Below are 20,192 nucleotides of genomic sequence, written 5' to 3'. Positions count from 1 at the left end.
CTTCTAGCTGTTCTTCACAAAATGGCTCAGAAATGAACTGATTGTCTTTGCTGTAAGAAATAAATCATGTATGAATGTGTGGTTTCAATAACAGTTGAGTTTAAGCTTGGATGAAATAACTCAATTTATTCCCTAAAATGTGGAACACATTAAAAACATATGACATTAAAAAGTCGGACAAGGACCAGCGAACAACACGACGACTCTGCTGCAGCACATGACACTACGTCTGTTGCTCTGGTGACACACGAGACAGCTTCAGACTCAGAAGGTGCTGCAAAATGAAATACGAAGGGATGTGACAGAAACAGGGTTCTTGGTTGCAACAATATCTAGTATTCATGTTCCCCACAGTCTGTGCTCTTCATCCAGAGGTATCAGAACTCTAAAAAGTTGGTAACAATGGCAGCGTTGTAGATCAGGTCTGAGATGTAGCCCATGGAGGTCTGTGGTCCCATCTGTGGGTGGTGATGGTGGTGGTGATGGTGGTGGTGTCCCTGACTCTGCGTTACCTCCCAGTACACCGGCTGAGGGTGGGAGGGAACTACCTGGTCTACCGAGGCATGACCTCCACCTCCGGTGCTGCCTCCGTACACGGCCTGCTGAGCCCCAGATGGAGCCAGGCTCTGGGGCTTGAAGTTCCTGAAGGCCTGGTAGGAGCGGGTGGAGGTGGGGTGGTGAGGCTGCCTGGCGATGGGCTGAGAAAACGAACCGGGAAGGAAACCGGTGAGTGGCGGTCCCAGTTGCTGCTGCCGGTGCTGCTCCTCCTCCCACAGACGAGACTCTGAGGACTTGGAGCAGCTGCGAGTCGGCTGCTGCTGGTGGAGGGACGAGGACGATGGTGGCGATACCGGGTTGCTGTAGATCTGGATCCAGTCAGAGTATATCTGTGGTACATCCTCACAGGAGTGGGTCTGCTCTGGCCTGAAGATGTCTGCCAGAGAGGGTGGAGCCGGGTATGTGGAGGCCACCGGCCCAGGGGAGGGCTCCACAAAGCCTCTACCGCCCAGGACAGGCTTGGTGGACTTGGGGAGTCTGCCAGTCTTAATACTTCTAGCTCTTCTGTTTTGGAACCAGACCTGCAGAAAAATGGCAAGATTTGTAATGTCTGGGTCATATGTGTGATCGTAGACTCCACAGGCCTCATTAGGTGTGGACATCTGGACCCGAATGCAAGGACTAGTTATGGAAAGAATTGAATTTTTTTTTTTTTAATTGTCCAATATTTATTCACATTTCTTTGTGATTATACATTAAAGCCCCAGACACATTAATATAATAATTTTCAAAATTAAAACACTGACAACACCGAATCCAACCTATGACTGTTTCATCAACATTATGGCTTGTTTTTCTTGCTGCTTAAAATAAAAATGATAGTATATAAAAATGCATAAATTATAATCAAATTGAATGAAAACTCAAACTGCACTTATTTTCTTTATTTTGACTTATTGTTATGAAAGGCAGCCTGTACATGTGAACATAGTCTTTTAGTGGAATATCAAACAGAAAACATACAAGTTTATCATAAAGGACCTCCTCTAGCCAGATATTACCCAGATAAAAAAAATACAGTGACATGTGAATAAATGTAGAGCCTAATAAAATAGAAATAAGTACAGGTGTGATAAAGCAACAATGAAAAAAAGCTAAACTAGAAAAGAAAACATACGACGTAATACTGGCAATAATACTGAAGAAATAAAGTAATCTTGCAATGATAATGAAATATTTGACATAAAATTTCACTGTTGCACATGAGACTGAAAGTAATACTGCAAATGATTCTGTACATTCATTTTACTCTAAAATAACTGAAGATTTCTGGACCAGTGTTGAAGGATTTTACGTGTTTAATTTGGGTCAGATCAGTCTTTGTGGTATCAAATTGAATTCTGTCATTTTAATCTCCAAAAATAGCTCTAAATATTGTTTTCAATCTGCTGGAAATAAACACCTGCCCTCTGGGGCTGAAAACAATGCTGATTAAATTAGAGTGAACCAGAACCAGACCAGTGCTGCAGAGCTGTGATGATTCAGTGTGTTCAACCACCAGCGACTCATTACACACAGTCTTCAAACTACATTAATCAGCTGCTTTAAAGAGCCCATGACAACATTCAGACATCATGGAAGTTTCCAGCAGCCTCACCTGGATCTTGCTCTCGGGCAGGTGTGTGTGCGCTGCCAGCCTCTCCCTCAGGGTGATGTCCGGGTAGGGGGTCACGGCGAAGGCCTGCTCCAGCTCCGACAGCTGGGCCCGGCTGAAGATGGTCCTCTTCCTCTTCCTCTGACCCTCCATCAGGCCGCCGGCTCGGTCCGGCTCCGGGGAGGACACGGTGCTCCCACTGCGGACATCTGACGGAGGAAATCAAACAGAGAACAGAAGCACTCTGCAGTAAATTGGGCAAATGGAACATGGTTTTGGTGATTTACAAATAATTTGTCCTTTTACAGCCTGTAAATAAAATCATGAGCTCAAATTGTTAATGAAAACTATCTACTGTAGACTATTTATTTTAACTTAAAAAAAAAAAAAAAATTGGATACACTTTGAATTTAAATGTAATATTTTCATGTCATGTTATCTTAACTACTAAATATCTGCAAACATCTGTTTAATATTTTTCATCCACTGGATTTCTATCAGAGTTTTCCGACCACCTTTTTTTTCTTTTTGTCTTTTACTATTTTTCATATTGCAAAAACAAATTCTACAGGAAAACCTGATGAACCCCTGGTTTACAGATTACAGTAAACTTGTTTCAGTCTCGTGTGATTACAGGCGGTGAAACTGTCTCCATGCTTACATTTAATGATAATGTTAATTTTCTTTTTGAAATAGTCAAAATGACATTTGCTCACCTTTGCATTGCTCCTGTTCTCCAAACAACGCCTTCAGATCCACCAGGTCTTTCTGCTGGTTCTGCTTGAGTAAAGAGAAACCCGAGTCCATGAACAGAGCCATAGCTGCACACACAGAGACTCACACATCTGCTGCTCGGCCTCCGCTGATGCTGACAGCTGAGGACGAGTCGGGAGCTTCTTATAGGCCGGCAGATCAGACGGGGCACCCAGCACCCATGAAATCCAGGTGTTACGCACCTCTTTAATCCTCTGCGGCTCAGAGATTTGTTTTCATGCTGCATTATGTTTTCCTTGACTGCTCCGACTGCACGTGAAGAGTTTGCTGGATTTTGTTTGATAATCTGAAGATTGTGTTGAGGGATTTCTGTGGGTAGTTATAATGAAAAAATACAGAAATAAGCCTTTATATGTCCGTGTCACCAGGATGCTACATTTATAAAAAAAAAAAAAAACCTTTTTACAGTTTACATACTGTATACTAAATTAATCAGCATTTTACCCAAGTAGGTCATACAGCCATTTAATCCACTGAAGTCTTAATGATCCCTGTTCCTGCAAAACAACTCAGTGCTATGAGATTATGGCACTTAATAATATTTGTCATCTGCCTTATGCTACTTTCAAGTTATTGGCTTCAAACATCGCCGCCTGTATGTGACATTTTCAAAAGCGATAAAAAGTGTGAGACCTGACAAGCAGCCTATAATCACAGGCAACAAGTGAACAATTCAGGAAGCATGAGGACTTGTGGGATCACGTGTACATAGTGATATGTTTGTGTTTCCATCTGCTCAGCTCGATCATATTCTTCTGTTTGTGTCACGTTAACCTCTTACAGTCGTCCTCACATTCATTCATCCCCTTTCAACAAAGAAAAGGCAAAACTCACAATCGTCACTCAAATAAATAGAAACTGAAAAAGTAATCATAAATAAAAATGTGCTAAATTATAATTAAGTGAAATAAGACGTTGCTTTTGAATTGTGGTTGAAAACAATCATGAAAAAAAACAAAAAACAAAACTGTCCCAGACCAATGAGAGGCCTTTGCTGATGAGCAGTGGACCAGAACACCTGTCAACAGGTGCACAAGTCTGACTGAGAGTTACAGGAAACACCTGATGGCAGTGATTGGCTCAGAGGGTTGTTCAGGTAGATGGTAGTTCAGGGTCCCATCAGGCTGGTTTGCTTTTATATATATATATAGAGAGAGAGAGAGATATTTCTGTTGAACCACAATCCAAAAGCAACGTCATGATTTTCATTAAATTTTATTTTTTATTACTTTTGTCAGTTTCAACTTATTCCAGTGACTGCTGTTTGTTTCCTTCTTTAATGGGAGGCTATGAATACATCTGAGGACGACTGTATGTGAACATACTGAAGAACAAAATGTCCGTCCTCCTGGACTACAGTACAGTACAGGACAGACCCAACAAACAACATAGCTGAGCTCCCCTTTAATGTAAGCTTGAGGTACTTAGTCACCCACATCTGTGTAATATCCTGTAATTCCTTTATTTCATTCAATTAAGCATAAATCTCCCCGTCAGTGCTCAAACATTTTGTCTTTCACAATATTCTGTTGTCAAAATGCTCAACGTGACACAACCGTCTGTCTTTCATCTGACAAGTGTGTGTTGCCATCTACATGGCAAGTTGTTGATTGTTATCGTTGCCCATCAATGGGCAGCTATAGAGTCATCTTGTGTGTGTTGTTTGTTATCAGTCTAGATCAGGTTCGGCAACCTTAAACTCTCAAAGATCCATTTGGACCCGTTTCCCACAGAAAAGAAAACACCGGGAGCCACAAAACCCTTCTGACATCTAAAACACTGCATGTGTGGTTTTTACCTTCATGCTGTGTATAAAAACTGTAGTGTTGCATTTATGAAATCAATGAACTGCTGCAGAGGAAACGACATTTTATTTCTGCAACAAAAACATTTTGACCACCGAAAAAAAAGACGCTGGTTGAAAGTTATTTTGAAATAAAATACTCAGTGTCTATTTGAATCCTCCTCATTTATATGCAACAAAAAGCCAAACTTAAATGATCCACCTGCAGCAAAGTAAACCAGCATGTGGTTGGTCTGCTGCCTGCAGCTGGACTGCTGACCAGACCAGTGACGTGCGGTGAGGTTCATGGCTGGTGAGGCCCTGACTTCATCACAATCTGATCTACAAATATCTGCACTCTACACAGCAGCATATCTGCCATTTGATTGGCAGCAGTTCACAGGTTATGTTTCATATCTGCATTCTTCACACATACAAGCTGTAGCCCACAAAAGGCATGTTTCTTCTTTTTTTAAGTTATTGCGGTCTGACCTTTACCTTTAAATGAAGTCCATGCTCCGCTCCTTCTGGACAAAATATACGTTACTTTTTTGTAGAAGTCTCTTCCTTCGCTGCACTTGACCTGCTAACTATATATCATACCTTGTCTAGCTTGGTGTCACTTACTCTGCAGCCACGGAGTCACAAGAAGCATGTCTGGGATCAGAGCGCCCCCTGCCATGAGGCCAGAGAACTGCCTGCCTCACCTGGAACTGCTTCTCAGCCGTTTACGATCACTCAGCACACGGAACACGTTACACACATACAGCTGGTAACAAAAACACTGAACATTATTATATACATCAGCTGAACTATGGAACATCAGTTCATATATTAAATGTGTTTGAACCACGTTATTGGCAACATCCGGACGGCAGCACGCCGTCTGTTGGAGCCGTTTTCAGCCCTTTATGATTTGATCTGATGGAGGGATAGAATGTTACCAGGTGCTTGGTGTTGGGACTGAATGGGTGTTCGCCAGCTCCACCTTTTTTGTGAGCCTGATTTACTCATGGGAGACAGGTGATGGGAATGAGCTGGCAGGAGTGGTAGGACGCCAGTTTTTGACCGTAGTCTGATACGAATATTATGTAATCTTTCTTTTGAATATAATAAACAGGACGAAGAATAACTGCCTACGCGTCAGAACTTCAATTGCTCCTGTCACATGTGGATCCGAGCAAAACTGCGTCGGATACCACAACACTGTCACTGCATCCAGACAGCAGCACCCTGTCACTGGACAATGGAATAGCTCCAAGATAGAGAGCAGTCTGCGTCAGTGGGGAGTCCAGTGGCTCTTTAACCCCCCGACCGGTTCTCACCATGAAGGGGTCTGGGAGCGGATGATACGGTCGGTCAGGAATATCCTTAGCACCACGTTAAAACTCCAGTCCCTGGATGAAGAAGGCCTGCACACCCTCTTGTGTGAGGCAGAAGCCATCATAGACAGTCGACCTATAACCAGAGCTTCTAACGACCCTTCAGACCTAGAAGCGCTTACCCCCAACCATCTCTTGCTCCTCAAGTCAAAGCCTCCCCTACCTCCAGGTCTCTTTGTGAAGGAAGAGCTTTACTCTCGCAGAAGGTGGAAACAGATCCAGCATATGGTGGACATATTCTGGAAATGATGGACAAAAGAATATCTACCTCAGCTACAAGAGCGACAGAAGTGGACTCGTGTGTCTCGCAACTTCGCTGAGGGGGATGTGGTCCTGATCGTCGATGACTCTGCGCCTCGAAACTCCTGGATCCTGGGCAAAGTCATCGAGGTGGTTCCTAACAGCGCTTGGGCTTGTGCGTTGGGTTTGCGTCAGGACAAAGACATCCACGCTAGATAGGCCCATCACTAATGTTTGTCTTCTCTGTGAAGCTCCATGAGTGGGTGGTAAAGACTGTCCTCCTACGGTGCACCATGTGCTGGTAACCTCTGGCGCCGGGACCGGTTACACATCATAAGAGACATTTATCAAATAAGTTAGTGTTTTGGGTTTGTTGGCTCCTTGTGTGTTAGTTTTTGTAATAGTCTCTTTTTAGAAGAGAAATTAGGGGCCGGTATATAGGAGCCAAAACACACTAGGTAGCATTTTGAACTATAATTTTACATTTATGATCTTATGAAGATCCCAGAGTATTTCAGATTGTTCGTACAGATTGAGTCAGGAAAATGTGTGTTTACTCAGATGTAGTTTGCTTATTTGGTTTTGCTGTTTCTTTAAGACACTGACAGATTTCTTTACATGCTTACATCAGCGTTTGTTTTTTTCGTTGGAGTGCGCCGGAAGGAAAAGGCAGAGACAGAGGCGATACAGTTTCGTACCGTAGCTGTAAGCGTATGTTTGGCAGTGTCAGCCAACCTTGGTAGTTGTTCAGCTGTTTGCTTGGATCACTCCTGTAAAAGATCGCCCTGTGGAATCCAAATAAATGTTCATTTGACGTCTTTTTACATCGGAGTACTGTGGAGTTCTTCACGGCTAACAACTTCAGCACAGCTTCAGCACGAGTGACGCAACAACGTCTCGCCAGCCATCGGCCCTCATACACGCCGTCACTGCATCCAGACAGCAGCACCCTGTCACTGCAGGCAGCCAGCACAGTGAGGGATTGCGCAATCCAAAGTGAGGCTCAGTTCGCCGCTGCCTTACCGGCTTCTCTTTCGTGGTTTTGAATTTAAAAATCATCAAGACTGACGAGGCTAAATGAAAAAAGAAATGCTTTATAATACAAGTCACTGGATAAATATAACCATTTAAATTATTTTATCATCATATATTTTTTCTTTCCGTGATGTCAGGTGCCTCCCCTGCCCGCACGTCACTGGACCAGACTCCTGACCGCCAGTGAGTGCTCTGGGACGGGAGGAGCCCACGGCAGCTTGCTGAGGACAGGAACTGTAGACCGACACGTGTTTTCACGTCACAGCCCAAAACACCAGAAAGAGTCGTTAGATTTGTCGCTAGTTGCTTTTCACAAAAAAAAAGTCGCCAGGAGAACTTGGAAAGTCGCCATATTTAGAGAGAAAGCCACCAAGTTTGCAACACTGTGCGTCCGGCAGGTGTCGCACATCGGTGAGTGTGACGCAAAAAAAAAATACACAAAAAAATTAAACACGTTTTATTTCAATGTTACAAGTTCACAAAAATCTTCAAATGTAGAATTACATTTTTTAAACTAACGAACTAAAAAAAAAACTGTTAAATGAAAACACTCATTATTTATTTTCCAAAGCAGGAGGAGGGTTAGAGTGTTGCCGGGCAACCAAGCACACAGCTGCAAGGGATACTTGGTTTAACTGTCAAATCAGTGCAAGTCCGCAGAAGGAGAAGACCTCAAACAACCGCCATTGTTTTCATAACCGTGTGTTGGAGAGAAAAGCCGAGCACATTTTCAGAAAGCCAAGACCTTGGGCATTACAGAGATGTATTTTTTGTTTTCCTAGAGTAAAAAAATGAGCGCACAATCATTTGAGAAGAAATGTGTACATTTGTGGTCCTTGAGAAAATCAGGAGCCATCTTTGAATGGATGCGGATGGGGAGGAAGAGAGACTTGTGGAGGAACAAGGCTCCCAAACTCCCCCAAACTTAATTCTGTCCGCTGCCAAAATGACATTGTGAGCTGCAGGACAAATTTTCCTACGTTTTGATGTAAAAATGATGTCTGTGGCATAAAAATTGTGGCCAGGGCGACAAGTTAAAAAAAGATTTACTGTGTGATTTTTCTCTGAGCTCCCACTCTAGTGATGTCATCACTCACTCTAAAGGACCACATACACACCCATTGTAAAGGCTGAAAAGGGGTGAAAAAGTTTCAAAACTTGAGAGGTTGTCACGATGAATATGAATATGATATGAAAAAAGTAGAAACGCTTTGAAATAGGGGAAGGCCGCGTGAACATTTTAAAGTTGAAATGGAGTCTGTAGGTGAAAGTAAGCCTGAGCAGTGGAGGTTTGAAAAGTAGTGTAATTTTGTGTGATTTTTTCGTCCGTCCCATTCATTTTCAATGGGAGGTTTGTGCGACGTTTTGGCGAATTGCGTGGCGAAAAATGCGACTTTCGTAAATCTGTATGTAAGCACACGATTCCCGATCGAGCCGCACGTTTTGATGTATAATTTGTGTGGGTGCTCCCAAATCTGTGGGAGGAGTAGCCGACTTGTACTACTTGATTTTTGTTGTTAGGTAGGTGATGGTATCAACGGTTTGACAAAAAGAACAGATGATGGATCACTTCCAGTCACCATCTTCCCATGTGAAAGCTTTCCAGTTTGAGATCTAAAGCCTCTTCAGTGGGAAACAGCTGCCCAATAAAAAGGTACTCAGGAACAAAGTCTAGCTCCTGACATCGATGTGTCCTCCTGTTACTACTTATAGGTGCTAGTTGGACATACGGACCCTCAGATGTGTGCTGAGGAGCTGACAGTTAGGTCTGACCTGCTGATCACACACATACAGAAAGCTAAAACTCCAGTCAGCTAAACATCGATGAGTTTATTTCACATTGTGTGTTTTTGTTTTTTCTGTTTGATGATCACGACTAATGAAGCTCAAGTTTAGGAAACAACAGCACGCCTCCTCTCCCTGTCCAAGCCCAGATGCAGAACGTCTGTTAAGCTCTGTCTCTGCTCCTTACGTTTCCCTTACGTTTCTTGCTCTCTCGCAGCATCCAGTGGTGTTGATCAATGCAGGTATACTTCTATTGACAGCTGTCAGTCTTCTTCTGTCCGATCTGAAAGTCAAACATTATGTTAGTCTTACATTCATTAAGATTACATCAGCCCTGAACTACTATGGGAAACGCTTGTTTGAGGGGACGTCATCCATCAGAAAGTCCTGTATTACTGTTTAGATGTCCCTCAGTCACTCGTACTGAGTCTGGCCGCCCCTGACATGGATCAGTGTGTTCGGACATGGTGGCGTTCTGTCCACCAGCTGGTTGATGGAGTCAGTGGGCAGGACGTCCCACTCTTCAGTCACATCCTCAAGTCAGAACTGGTTCCACCTGCTAGCTGGGACTCAGTGTGTCATCATTACACCTGGTCAGAAGTGACTACTGATGTGTGGAAACAGAAATAAAAGTAGTGTGTCTGATAACAACAATTATCCCAACTTTATGGGCGACGGTGTGTATAGGTTTGTCATCAGATCAAGCATGTTAATAGGCTCACTGACTGAAAAATCATACAAGACCATTTAAAGAGTGAACATACATGGAGTATTCATGATGTGATGCTGCAGAACCACTATGGATAATAAACAGAATGAATATTGCATAAATACAGCATCTACAGGCTATAAATACCTGGACAACAAATGCTGTCATGACTTTTGGAGTAAAAAGAAGTAAATACAATGCATGTGGCATAAATACTTTATTGGTTTTATTTCATAAACACCGAAAAAAATAAACACCAACTGTGGCTTGTGAAGATGTTTAGGCATCCGACTTAGTGCATCTTGAAGCTTCTGTCTTTTTGTCAAAATGAATGTGTCAGTAACAGAAATACGCTCGTCCTGCAGATCACGTTGAGGGCTGAGGGATTTCTAGGCTCACTCAACAGATGTTCAAGGGATCAGAATCTTTTCAGCGTCAGCTTCTTGACTGGCTTGATGTTATTGTGATTCAAAAACTGGATATTTAGTGGAGTCTATTTGTCACTTTGTCTGCGCTGTGGTCCTGCTCTATGCTAATGGAAGCTTCACAACCCCACAACCACATATGTTAGGCTTAGAATGCTTCTCAGTTGGTAAGGTACTCTTTTGTCAAAGTCTGCTTCTTTTTTCACCAAGCTTAACTTTAAACACAGCGTCACATTATATTTATTTATCTCATTTTAAAGTTTTGTCTGTGTAATCCTTTTTTTTTTTTTAAATCATGTTTTATTTCACTCTCGACTTGTTCTGTCGTATCAGTCATCTGTGAGGAGTTTGAACTGCAATAAACTGAATGAAAGGTGCAATAAAAATCCAGTTTGACTGACCGATGCACTTTGTTTTAGTTGGCAAAATACCAAAGTGAATGTTAAACACTAAAAATGACACACATAGAAAACACAGGGACAGAGGGATCAGCTGTTATACTGCCAATGAAAACAATATTAATGTTTGTCATGAAAAGAAAAGGGTTAAAAAAAAAAAGCAAACAAACAAAAAATTGGGATTTTGGGGGGGATATTTGGCTGAATGTGGCTCAAGTGGAGCAGATGAATGTAATTTAGTGGAATTTAACAATGTACGTGTCTGAATAATATGTTTCAGATGTGTTTGAATGTTGTCTTTAAAAAAATCTCCCAAATATCATCATACCGTTCAATTGGCTTTGTTTCTAGTGATCAGTATGTCACAAAACCTGCCTGTTCATCAATACAGCGGGTCTTTAACTCTGCCTTTGTGATAGCGCTGAGATCTGGATGGCAACTTCAAATCGAGACTCTTTCAACGGTTGGAAAAAACCTTTGAGATTGCATTGAGAATCCAGTTTCAACAAGTCCCAAGTTCCTCTTGGTCCCAGTGGTCACATGTGTGTGCTTGATGTTATCACTCACCTTAATACAGACAAACACAGCCAGAGGAGGCAGGGCTCAGGCAGAGGTGTCCTTTAAAAGCAGGGTAATCTCTGACTCTCTTCAGTTCAGTCCAGTCCATGCCACCATGTTTCTTTCAGTTGTCCTGCTGGGGCTATGCATTTGCTTCATGATCCTTCAGCTGAGGCCCAAGAAGCCCAAGAACTTTCCACCAGGACCCCCTGTCCTGCCCATACTGGGGAACATTTTGCATTTGAACCTACAGAACCCCTTGGAGGACTTTGAAAAGGTAAGAAGAATGCTGCAATGAATGACATTGTTCTTTAAATGCCTTAAACTGTTATAATTATGACAGAGTCTTAGTTATTCAGCAAGAGCACCGCTGCTGGTCTCTTCATGTGACTGCATTATGTTGTTGGTGTCAGGTCGACTGCTTGCACACCTGGCTGGTATCCAAGCAGTACGGCAGATCAGGACTAGTGAACTTTTTAACTTTGATGATTCAGATCAGTCAAATTTCATCAACTTTCTTCATGCAGCATGTTTCATTTTAATGTTTAATGATTGTGTCACAGACTTGGCACAGCGACACTGGCACAGAGGCATCAAGGCAGGCCGAGCAAACTGGCACCAGACAGGAGGTTGTGAGCAGCCAGTAAAATAACTGATCAGACAATGTTTGATGAGAAAAATTCGGTCAGCATATGCGAGGACATTTTTTGCAAAAGCTCAACACCAGGGGTGCCCAATCCTGGTCCTCGAGAGCCCCTATCCAGAATTTTTTAGATGTTTCCCTCTTCCAGCACACCTGATTCAAATGATCAGCTCATCATCAAGCTCTGCAGAAGCCTGATAACGATCCTGATCATGTGAATCAGGTGTGTTGAAAGAGGAAAACATCTAAAACATGCTGGATTGGGGCTCTCGAGGACCAGGATTGGGCACCCCTGCTCAACACTATTCGGGAAAAGGGGCGGAGCTTTGTGGTGCTCAATGCATTTTAAAAAATGCTTTTGAAAAAAAACAGTGTCACTTTACACAAACAAAGGAGGATTCTGAAGAATGATTTACAAATGTCACTTATCCTAAAAGAGATATTGCATCTCACTGTACTTCAGACATCCAACTAAAACGCAAAATTTACTTTGATCTGTTTAAAATCTAAAATGTTATTAAAGAGTGATATCTTAACACTCTCCAACCAGTAGGCATGTTTAAGGCATGTACAGGTGCAGCTCAAAATAATTGAAATATTGAGGAAACATCTTTGTTTTTGCAATTTAATTCAAAAACATACACGTTTGTATTTGGTAATTATTACTGATGAAGTGAAACTTTTCAGCCTTCTATTCGTTTTATTGTTATTAGATTATTGTCATATAAACTTTGTCCACAACTGATAAATAGGTAAAGTAATATATATGAAGCCTTCCTGTGTTTTAAAACTGTCTATGAAAGAACCAAAATGCAAAATAGTTTTTGTGACAAAGCTGAATGTGCTTCAATCATTCCATCAAAGATAATTAAGAGTTGTAGGAGTCATTAGAAACTCCAGACTGCCATGACATACGTGGTCTTTACAAGTGTATGTACACTTTTGTTCACGACTGTATGCCATTGATTCTATTCAATTTCAGTGCAGTTTTATTTGAGTGGTGCAGTTTACAACATATGTCATCTCACAGTGCTTAACATGGTAAGACAAGACCTTACAAATTCTGACTTATATTTTTTATCAGCGATCTCCTAATGAATACATTTCCACTGCTGTGTCTATTTTTGTCTTATTCCCCTACAGGTCAATAAATACTAATGAACCCCTTTAAAACATCTGATAGTGTTAAACGTGTTTTAAACACTGTTCTGTTATTTTGTTCCGTCACAGCTGAGAAAGTCGTATGGAAATGTCTACAGTCTGTTCCTTGGTCCTGAACCGACTGTGGTCATCAACGGGCTGAAGGCCATGAAGGAGGCGATGGTGATCAAGGCTGCTGAATTTGCTGGACGACCTCAAGACATGTTTATTAATGAGGTCACCCAGAGGAAAGGTAGAGGACATTGTTTGTCATTGGACAGATGAAAAATGCAAAATTGCAATAAACAGGAAATAGCCAGAGGGCCCACCACCCACAGGGCAGAAGGTCGGGGTCGGGTGCTATGCCCACCAGGTGGTAGGCAGGAGCGGGCATCCCGGCGTACTGCCCCTTGGTGCTGTAGACAAGCTCTAGGGACATGGAACTTCACCTCACTGGTGGGGAAGGAGCCTGAGCTGGTGCAGGAGGTGGGGCGCTACCAGCTAGATATAGTCGGGCTCAACTCCACACACAGCAAGGGCTCCAGAACCAAACTCCTGGAGAGGGGTTGGGCGCTCTCCTTTTTCTTGGAGTCTCTGGGTGGTGTCCTGGAAGGGGTGCCGTCTGGGGACTCCATAGTTCTCCTGGAGGACTTCAAAGCTCATGTGGACAATGATGATGAAACCTGGAGGGGCGTGATTGCGAGGAACGGCCTGCCTGATCTGAACCCAAGTGGTGTTCTGTTTTTGAACTTTTGTGCTAGCCACAGATTGGCCAAAACAAATACCATGTTTGAACATAAGGTTGCTCATAAGTCTACCTGGTACCAGAGCACCTTAGGCCAAAGGTCAGTGATCGACTTCGTAGTCATATCATCAGACCTGCGGCTGTATGTTTTGGACACTCAGGTGAAGAGAGGAGCAGAGCTGTCAACTGATCACCACCTGGTGGTGAGTTGGACTGATGGTGGGGAAGACTGCCAGACAGACCTGGTAAACCCAAACCCAAAGTGCGGGCAAACTGGGAACATCTGGCGGAGGCCCCTGCCCATAGGGTTTTCAATTCCCACCTCCAGAAGAGTTTTCCTGCATCCCGGCGGAGATTGGGGACATGGAGTCAGAGTGGTCCATGTTCAAAGCCTCCATTGCAGAAGCAGCCGTTAGGAGCTGTGGCCAGAAGGTCACTGGTGCCTGTTGCAGCGGCAACTCCAAAACTCGCTGGTGAACACTGGCAGTGAGGGAAGCCATCAGGCTGAAGGAGACCTTTCGGGCCTGACTGGCTCAGGGGTCTCCTGAAGGAGCAGGCAGATACAAGCTGGGTAAAAGGGCTGCAGCTGCGGTGGTTGTGGTAGCTAAAACTCAGGTGTGGGAGGAGTTCAGGGAGGCTATGGAGAAGGACTTTCGGTCGGCCTCGAAGAAGTTCTGGCAGACTGTCCGACGCCTCAGAAAGGGGAGGCAGGGATTTGCCCAGGCTGTGTACAGTTGGGGAGGAGAACTGCTGACCCAGACTGAGGATCTTGTCAAGCAGTAGAAGGAGCACTTTGAGGAACTCCTGAACCTGGTAAACACGTCCTCTGCAGAGGGGGCAGAGCCTGAAGACTTGGGGGTTTCTGCATCCATATCTGTGGCAAAGGTTGCTGAGGTAGTTAAGAAGCTCCTCGGTGGCAAAGCGCCAGGTGTGGAAGAGAGTCGCCTCGAGATGCTGAAGGCTCTGGACATTGTCGGACTGTCATCTCTTCAATGTTGCGTGCGCATCGGGTACGGTGCCTGTGAAGTAGCAGACCGGGGTGGTGGTTCCCATTTCATTCCATTCCCATCGGATTCAGGAGGAGCAATGCGGATTCCATCCTGGCCAGCTCTTTACCCTTGCGGAGCTGCTGAGGGGGGCATGGGAATACGACCTGCCAGTCCACATGTGCGTTGTGGATCTGGAGAAGGCCTATGACCATGTTCCCCAAGGGGCTCTGTGGGGGGTACTGAGGGAGTGTAGGGTACCAGGCTCGCTGCTACAAGACATTCGGTCTATGTACAACAAAAGTGCGAGCTGTGTCCGCATTCTTGGCAATAAGTCGGACACGTTCCCAGTGGGTGTTGGACTCTGCCAGGGCTGCCCCTTGTCCCCGATCCTGTTCGTGGTCTTCAGTTGCTTCCCCAAGCAGGGGAGTTTAAGTATCTCAGGATCTTGTTCACGAGTGATGGGAAAATGGAGTGCGAGGTGCACAGGCGGCTTCAGCGTCTGCAGTAATGCGGGCGCTGTATCAGACTGTCATGGTGAAAAGAGAGCTGAGCCGCAAGGCTACGCTCTCGATTTACCTGTCCATCTACGTCCCAACCCTCACCTATGGTCACGACCCACGTGACCAAAAGAACGAGATCGCGGATACAAGCGGCCGAAATGAGCTTCCTCCACAGGGTGGCTGGGCTCAGCCGTAGAGATAGGGTGAGGAGCTCGGACATCCGGAGGGAGCTCGGAGTAGAGCTGCTGCTCCTTTGCGTCGAAAGGAGCCAGTTGAGGTGGTATGGACATCTGTTTCAGATGCCTCCAGAGAGGCTTCCTCTGGAGGTCTTCTGAACACATCCACCTGGGAGGAGATCCCGGGGAAGACCCAGAACCTGCTGGAGGGATTATATCTCTCATCTGGCCTTGGAACGCCTCGGGATTCCCCTGAAAGAGCTAGAAAGTGTTGCTGGGGGGAGGGAAGTCTGGAATGACCTGCTCCGCCTACTGCCCCTGCTACCCAACCCCAGATAAGCGGAAGGAAATGGATGGATGGATGGATGGATGGATGGAGAAGAAAATAAACAAACCAAAGACCATGAGAGAGGAAAAACCTGAGGGAACCTCTAGGCCCATTAAAACCATACATTTTGTGATACTGGACAAGAATAGAAATGTTCACATTGACAGTGGTGTTTCCAGAAAATGTTCCATTGCATGACTTCTCCGCTCTCTGTTTTGCTTCACTTGTAGGAATGGCTTTTGCAGATTATGGCTCTAGTTGGAGGGAGCATCGTCGCTTTTCTCTGATGACCATGAGGAACTTTGGTTTGGGGAAGAAATCAATGGAGGAGAGAATTCATGACGAGACTCAGTACATCATTAAAACACTAGATAAAAACATTGGTACGATATCTGTGGGTCCACACAACTCAGTTTTATTGCAACAGGAAAGTTTCCCCTGCAGGAACTCAGGGCAGGTGTGAGGTGGCAGGACTGTTGACAGGAACGGTCCCATGATCAGTCCTTTTACTCTGTTTACATGGTGGTGTAGAATCTGACAGGTTCACCTGCAACAAAACAACGACAGACAGCAGTTTCTTGGTGCAACTCAACTTCTATTAGCAGAGACGACATTGAAGATTAACATCGACAACTATTTTTGCCTATATGGCATTTGTACAGTCTAAGATTTAAGTGGAGAATGCTGATGCCCAACAAGGACATTGAGAGGGCTGAAAAAAACAACATGGCACTAGTTCCCCCATCAGCACAGTCTTCTACAAGTGTGGCCAGTTAGTTTCAAGCCCCACAAAGCAGTTTTTCCAGTTGCTCAAAGGTACCTATGTTGAAGAAGGAATTTCCCTGTCCCCTGAATACACCCACAGGTTCCTGCATTGGGAAACAACTGTTCTGTGTTCCTGTATAATGCTGTTTCCTGCATTAGTTTGTATGATATCTTTTACAGGCAAAACCATGAGTCCTCAAGTTATGTTTCACAACGCGGCCTCCAACATCATGTGCCAGGTTCTGTTTGGTACACGCTACGAGTATGACGATACAATCATCAGAACATTTATTCAGAGCGTCACGGAGATTACCAAGATCACCAACGGACCTTGGGCAGTGGTGAGTCAGAGCATGTGGGTCGGTCACATCTCCCACGTGCAGTGTTCTTGGTCTTTAAAGGCATCAGGCTCTGAGTCAGCTGACCACTTTGTACTATCGCAAACTACAAACAGGTATGGACCTAAAATGCACAACTGTGGAGACTCATGAAAAGTCCAACAGGTTTATTGTACAAAAGCACAATAATCAGGCAGAGGTTTCCAAATCACAAAAGCGAGCTCGGTAGTCAGAGCAGACTGGGTCACAAAACACACAGGCAACACTGGGAAAAGGACGAGAAGAAATGACTGGGGCGCTGCATGAGGGCAGAAGAAGCACTGGTGAGGAACATGAGGGGAAAAATGAGGTTATATACACTGAGGCAGGAGAGACAGTGACCCAGTGCTGGGGCACATCGGGCCGGGGCATGACATCACACAGGAAGAAAGCAGATGGAGACCAGGGGGTGTGAAGACACCTGCACCTAGACAAGAGTGAGTGCAAGCTCACAACAGGAAATAGCAAAATAAAACAGGAAGTAGAGAAACATGACCTATGAACAGCTGGAATTATCTCCAGCAGGACTTTTTCTGATTTGACTCTTCTCATTTAAACAAAATAACTGACAATAAAAGCATCTGCTCCAAACAGTTCATGCCAGTAATCTGAATCTGCATGGCTGGATTCAAAATAAGTTATGATTTATCTGTTCTTTTCATTACTTTCTGGTTGTTGTTTTTTTGTTGTTGTTTTGTTTTTTACAGCTGTACAGCTCTTTTCCCTCCATCCGTAAGCTGCCACTGCCCTTCAGCAAGGCCTTTAAGCAAATGAAGGTAACTTTAAAAATAACCCACGTGCACATATCCTACATACTGTACGTCTGTTAAAAACACTGAGTTAAAATCCACACTAACCATTCATGCAATGACAGATAAATCCTCCATTTACATTGTCAGTGAAAACAAAACGTAAATTTATGCAAATTATTCTGTCTTTTAGCATTGTTCTGACCTTGTACTTCGTCTGTTGAACGAGCACAAGAAGACCAGAGTCCCTGGAGAGCCTCGAGACTTTATTGACTGCTACCTGGATGAACTGGGAAAGGTGTGTGAAACCAGTCAGCTCACTGTCTCAGATGATACGTTGTGCATGGACAATGGTTACGCACCTCCCGTAGTGTGCATCAGTATGGCTTATTACCAGATTTACCTTACTTAAATTTGTCTTACAAAGATCACTCTCCTGTTTGCAGAGACCCGATGATTCTACATTTTCCGAAGACAAACTCATATTTACTGCTATAGACCTTCAGTTTGCTGGGACTGACACAACCTCCAACACCCTGCTCACTGCTTTTCTTTACCTCATGAACTACCCACACATCCAAGGTATACCTGCACATGTAAATATCAGGTGGTACTTTTCTGTTTCTGACTCTGTAGTTCCACAACTGTCTTCTGATATGAAACCAATAAAAGCCAAGCCCCTATGTTAGCATGCACAGTACTAGGACCTTAAATGGAGAGCAGACCTGTTTGGAACCATTTATATATATATATATATATATATATATATATATATATATATGTATTCTCCACTTTTAGTTCATGACATAGTTTGTTGTCATGACCGATATCTGCCACCTATTGATTGGCCTCTCTATGCCTAAAGGTTCCCTTTCTCCCTGATCTCATTGTTTCAGTTGAACAGCTGAGTCTGCAATGCAGCGTCTGATGTTGTCTTGCCTTCTCAGAACGATGCCAGCAGGAGATAGACCGGGTCTTGGAAGGGAAGGATCGGGCCAGCTTTGACGACAGACACCAGATGCCCTACGTGCAGGTACTGTGCTGTTTATCATAAGACAGATTTCTCCTCATCATTATTCTTCTGATCAGCATGTGAAAGAATGACACAAGGTCAGAGATTCTAACATCTTTTGGGTAATCTGTGGACTTGGAGATCCATTCTAATGTTTACATGTCATTTATGATGAACTTTGTCGTGGTGGTAAACATCCTGCTGCCTGCTGCAGCTCGATTCTGAGAGCCTGCTTGTTCTCCTTCTGCTGCAAGTCACATAAAGCATTTGAAAATGTTCTTTGAAACTTGTTTCATCCAGGCTGTGACCCATGAGGTTCAGAGGATCGCCAACACTGTTCCACTCAGCGTTTTCCACAGCACGACCAAAGACACAGAGCTCATGGGATATTCCATTCCCAAGGTATAGAGGGTTAGTCAAAGTGGGTAAATAGGTTCTGACAACAGAAACAACAAAGTGAAGTGTGTCCCTAAGTTATTTTTGGTCAATATCCTCCTCAGGGTACGATGATCATCCAGAACCTGAGGTCAGTGCTGAATGAGGAGGGACAGTGGAAATACCCTCATGAATTCAACCCTGGAAACTTCCTGAACGACCAGGGAGAGTTTGTCAAACCAGAGGCCTTCATGCCTTTCTCTGCAGGTACAAGAACATCAAGACTGCACCACACTTGGAGTGGCATGCTGAAGCAGATCAAATAGCTGCTGTAGATGACTTTGAGGTGTTTTCTATCCCTCAGGTCCTCGGATGTGTCTCGGAGAGGGTCTGGCCCGTATGGAGCTCTTCCTCATCATGGTGACTCTGCTGAGGAAGTTCAAGTTCATCTGGCCTGAGGATGCAGGAGAACCAGACTTCACTCCGATCTTTGGGATCACTTTGACTCCCAGACCTTATCCCATGAAGGTCCAGCTCAGATCATCCCAGTGAAGTGGTCTCCAGACACACAGCAGAACCAGTGCAGGGCTTTTAGTGTTGTCTGTAACATGATGTACAATATACAGAGAAAAGGGAAATATTAAGGAATTCTTTTTGCCATTAACCTCATTTATCTCATTTTTAAGTCTTGTCTTTCTAATCCATACATTTTTAAAACATCATTTGTTATTTCACTCTCAACTTGTTCTGTCTTATCTGAATTTGGTTTTGGTTCCTTCCCACCGTTGCCGACTTGCTTAGGTGGAGTCCAGCGGCAGCTTTCCGTTGTTGGGTCGTCTGTTCAAGCTTTGAAGCTGTTTCCCTCATACAGGGGAAACTAGAAAATGCCAAAATATTGCATTGGTTTATGTTTTCTATCAGTCACATTTGCACTTCCTGACTTTACCTGTCGGAATCATTTTCTCTGACGTTCAGGTGTTTTCGGACTTTCTTTGATCATATCTGCTGTCATTGCTGGCGTTACTGGTTTTCATCCATCATGGCTTTATTTCAAATTTCATGGCAGGAAAATATTTTATGCTAGGAACTCCTGCTGGTTCAACTGGGCTAACCAAACCCTTTTAGAGCTTATTAATGTCTAAAAAACTGAAG

The 20,192-nt window shown here is 44.0% G+C and overlaps 2 protein-coding genes across 3 annotated transcripts; one reads left to right on the top strand and one right to left on the bottom strand.

Moving 5' to 3' along the window:
• Positions 1-377: 377 nt before the first annotated feature.
• Positions 378-2,971, bottom strand: sebox (SEBOX homeobox). Its single transcript, XM_008292842.1, has 3 exons — positions 2,869-2,971; positions 2,156-2,361; positions 378-1,079 (listed from the first exon to the last, which is right to left on the bottom strand). Exons 1-3 carry the CDS (start codon positions 2,969-2,971, stop codon positions 378-380), a joined length of 1,011 nt encoding a protein of 336 aa, XP_008291064.1.
• An 8,369-nt stretch (positions 2,972-11,340) lies between these two features.
• LOC103365413 (cytochrome P450 2F2-like) lies at positions 11,341-20,192 on the top strand. Of its 2 annotated transcripts, none has more exons than XM_008292841.1 (11): positions 11,341-11,518; positions 13,115-13,277; positions 15,993-16,145; positions 16,708-16,868; positions 17,612-17,680; positions 17,883-17,951; positions 18,100-18,235; positions 18,601-18,686; positions 18,966-19,067; positions 19,166-19,307; positions 19,405-20,192. In XM_008292841.1, exons 1-11 carry the CDS (start codon positions 11,357-11,359, stop codon positions 19,590-19,592), a joined length of 1,431 nt encoding a protein of 476 aa, XP_008291063.1. In that variant the 5' UTR covers positions 11,341-11,356; the 3' UTR covers positions 19,593-20,192. The 2 variants fall into 2 exon arrangements, with proteins under 2 accessions (XP_008291063.1, XP_008291062.1); XM_008292840.1 differs by having other exon boundaries at positions 17,847-17,951.

This window comes from Stegastes partitus, unplaced genomic scaffold (assembly GCF_000690725.1).
Source record: "Stegastes partitus isolate 25-593 unplaced genomic scaffold, Stegastes_partitus-1.0.2 Scaffold838, whole genome shotgun sequence".
Taxonomy (NCBI): Eukaryota; Metazoa; Chordata; class Actinopteri; family Pomacentridae; genus Stegastes; species Stegastes partitus.
The sequence above is the reverse complement of the archived record's forward strand: the minus strand, read 5'-3'. Positions and strand labels throughout refer to the sequence as shown.

Bases quoted from the DNA above. Each gene is read 5' to 3' on its own strand.
- sebox (XM_008292842.1), bottom strand. From the start codon at position 2,971: ATGGCTCTGTTCATGGACTCGGGTTTCTCTTTACTCAAGCAGAACCAG. The intron at 2,362-2,868 runs GTGAGCAAATGT...TTCCTCCGTCAG, and splicing joins AGAACAGGAGCAATGCAAAG to ATGTCCGCAGTGGGAGCACC. The intron at 1,080-2,155 runs GTGAGGCTGCTG...ATTTTTCTGCAG, and splicing joins TGCCCGAGAGCAAGATCCAG to GTCTGGTTCCAAAACAGAAG.
- LOC103365413 (XM_008292840.1), top strand. From the start codon at position 11,357: ATGTTTCTTTCAGTTGTCCTGCTGGGGCTATGCATTTGCTTCATGATC. The intron at 16,146-16,707 runs GTACGATATCTG...TATCTTTTACAG, and splicing joins AACACTAGATAAAAACATTG to GCAAAACCATGAGTCCTCAA. The intron at 19,308-19,404 runs GTACAAGAACAT...TCTATCCCTCAG, and splicing joins CTTCATGCCTTTCTCTGCAG to GTCCTCGGATGTGTCTCGGA.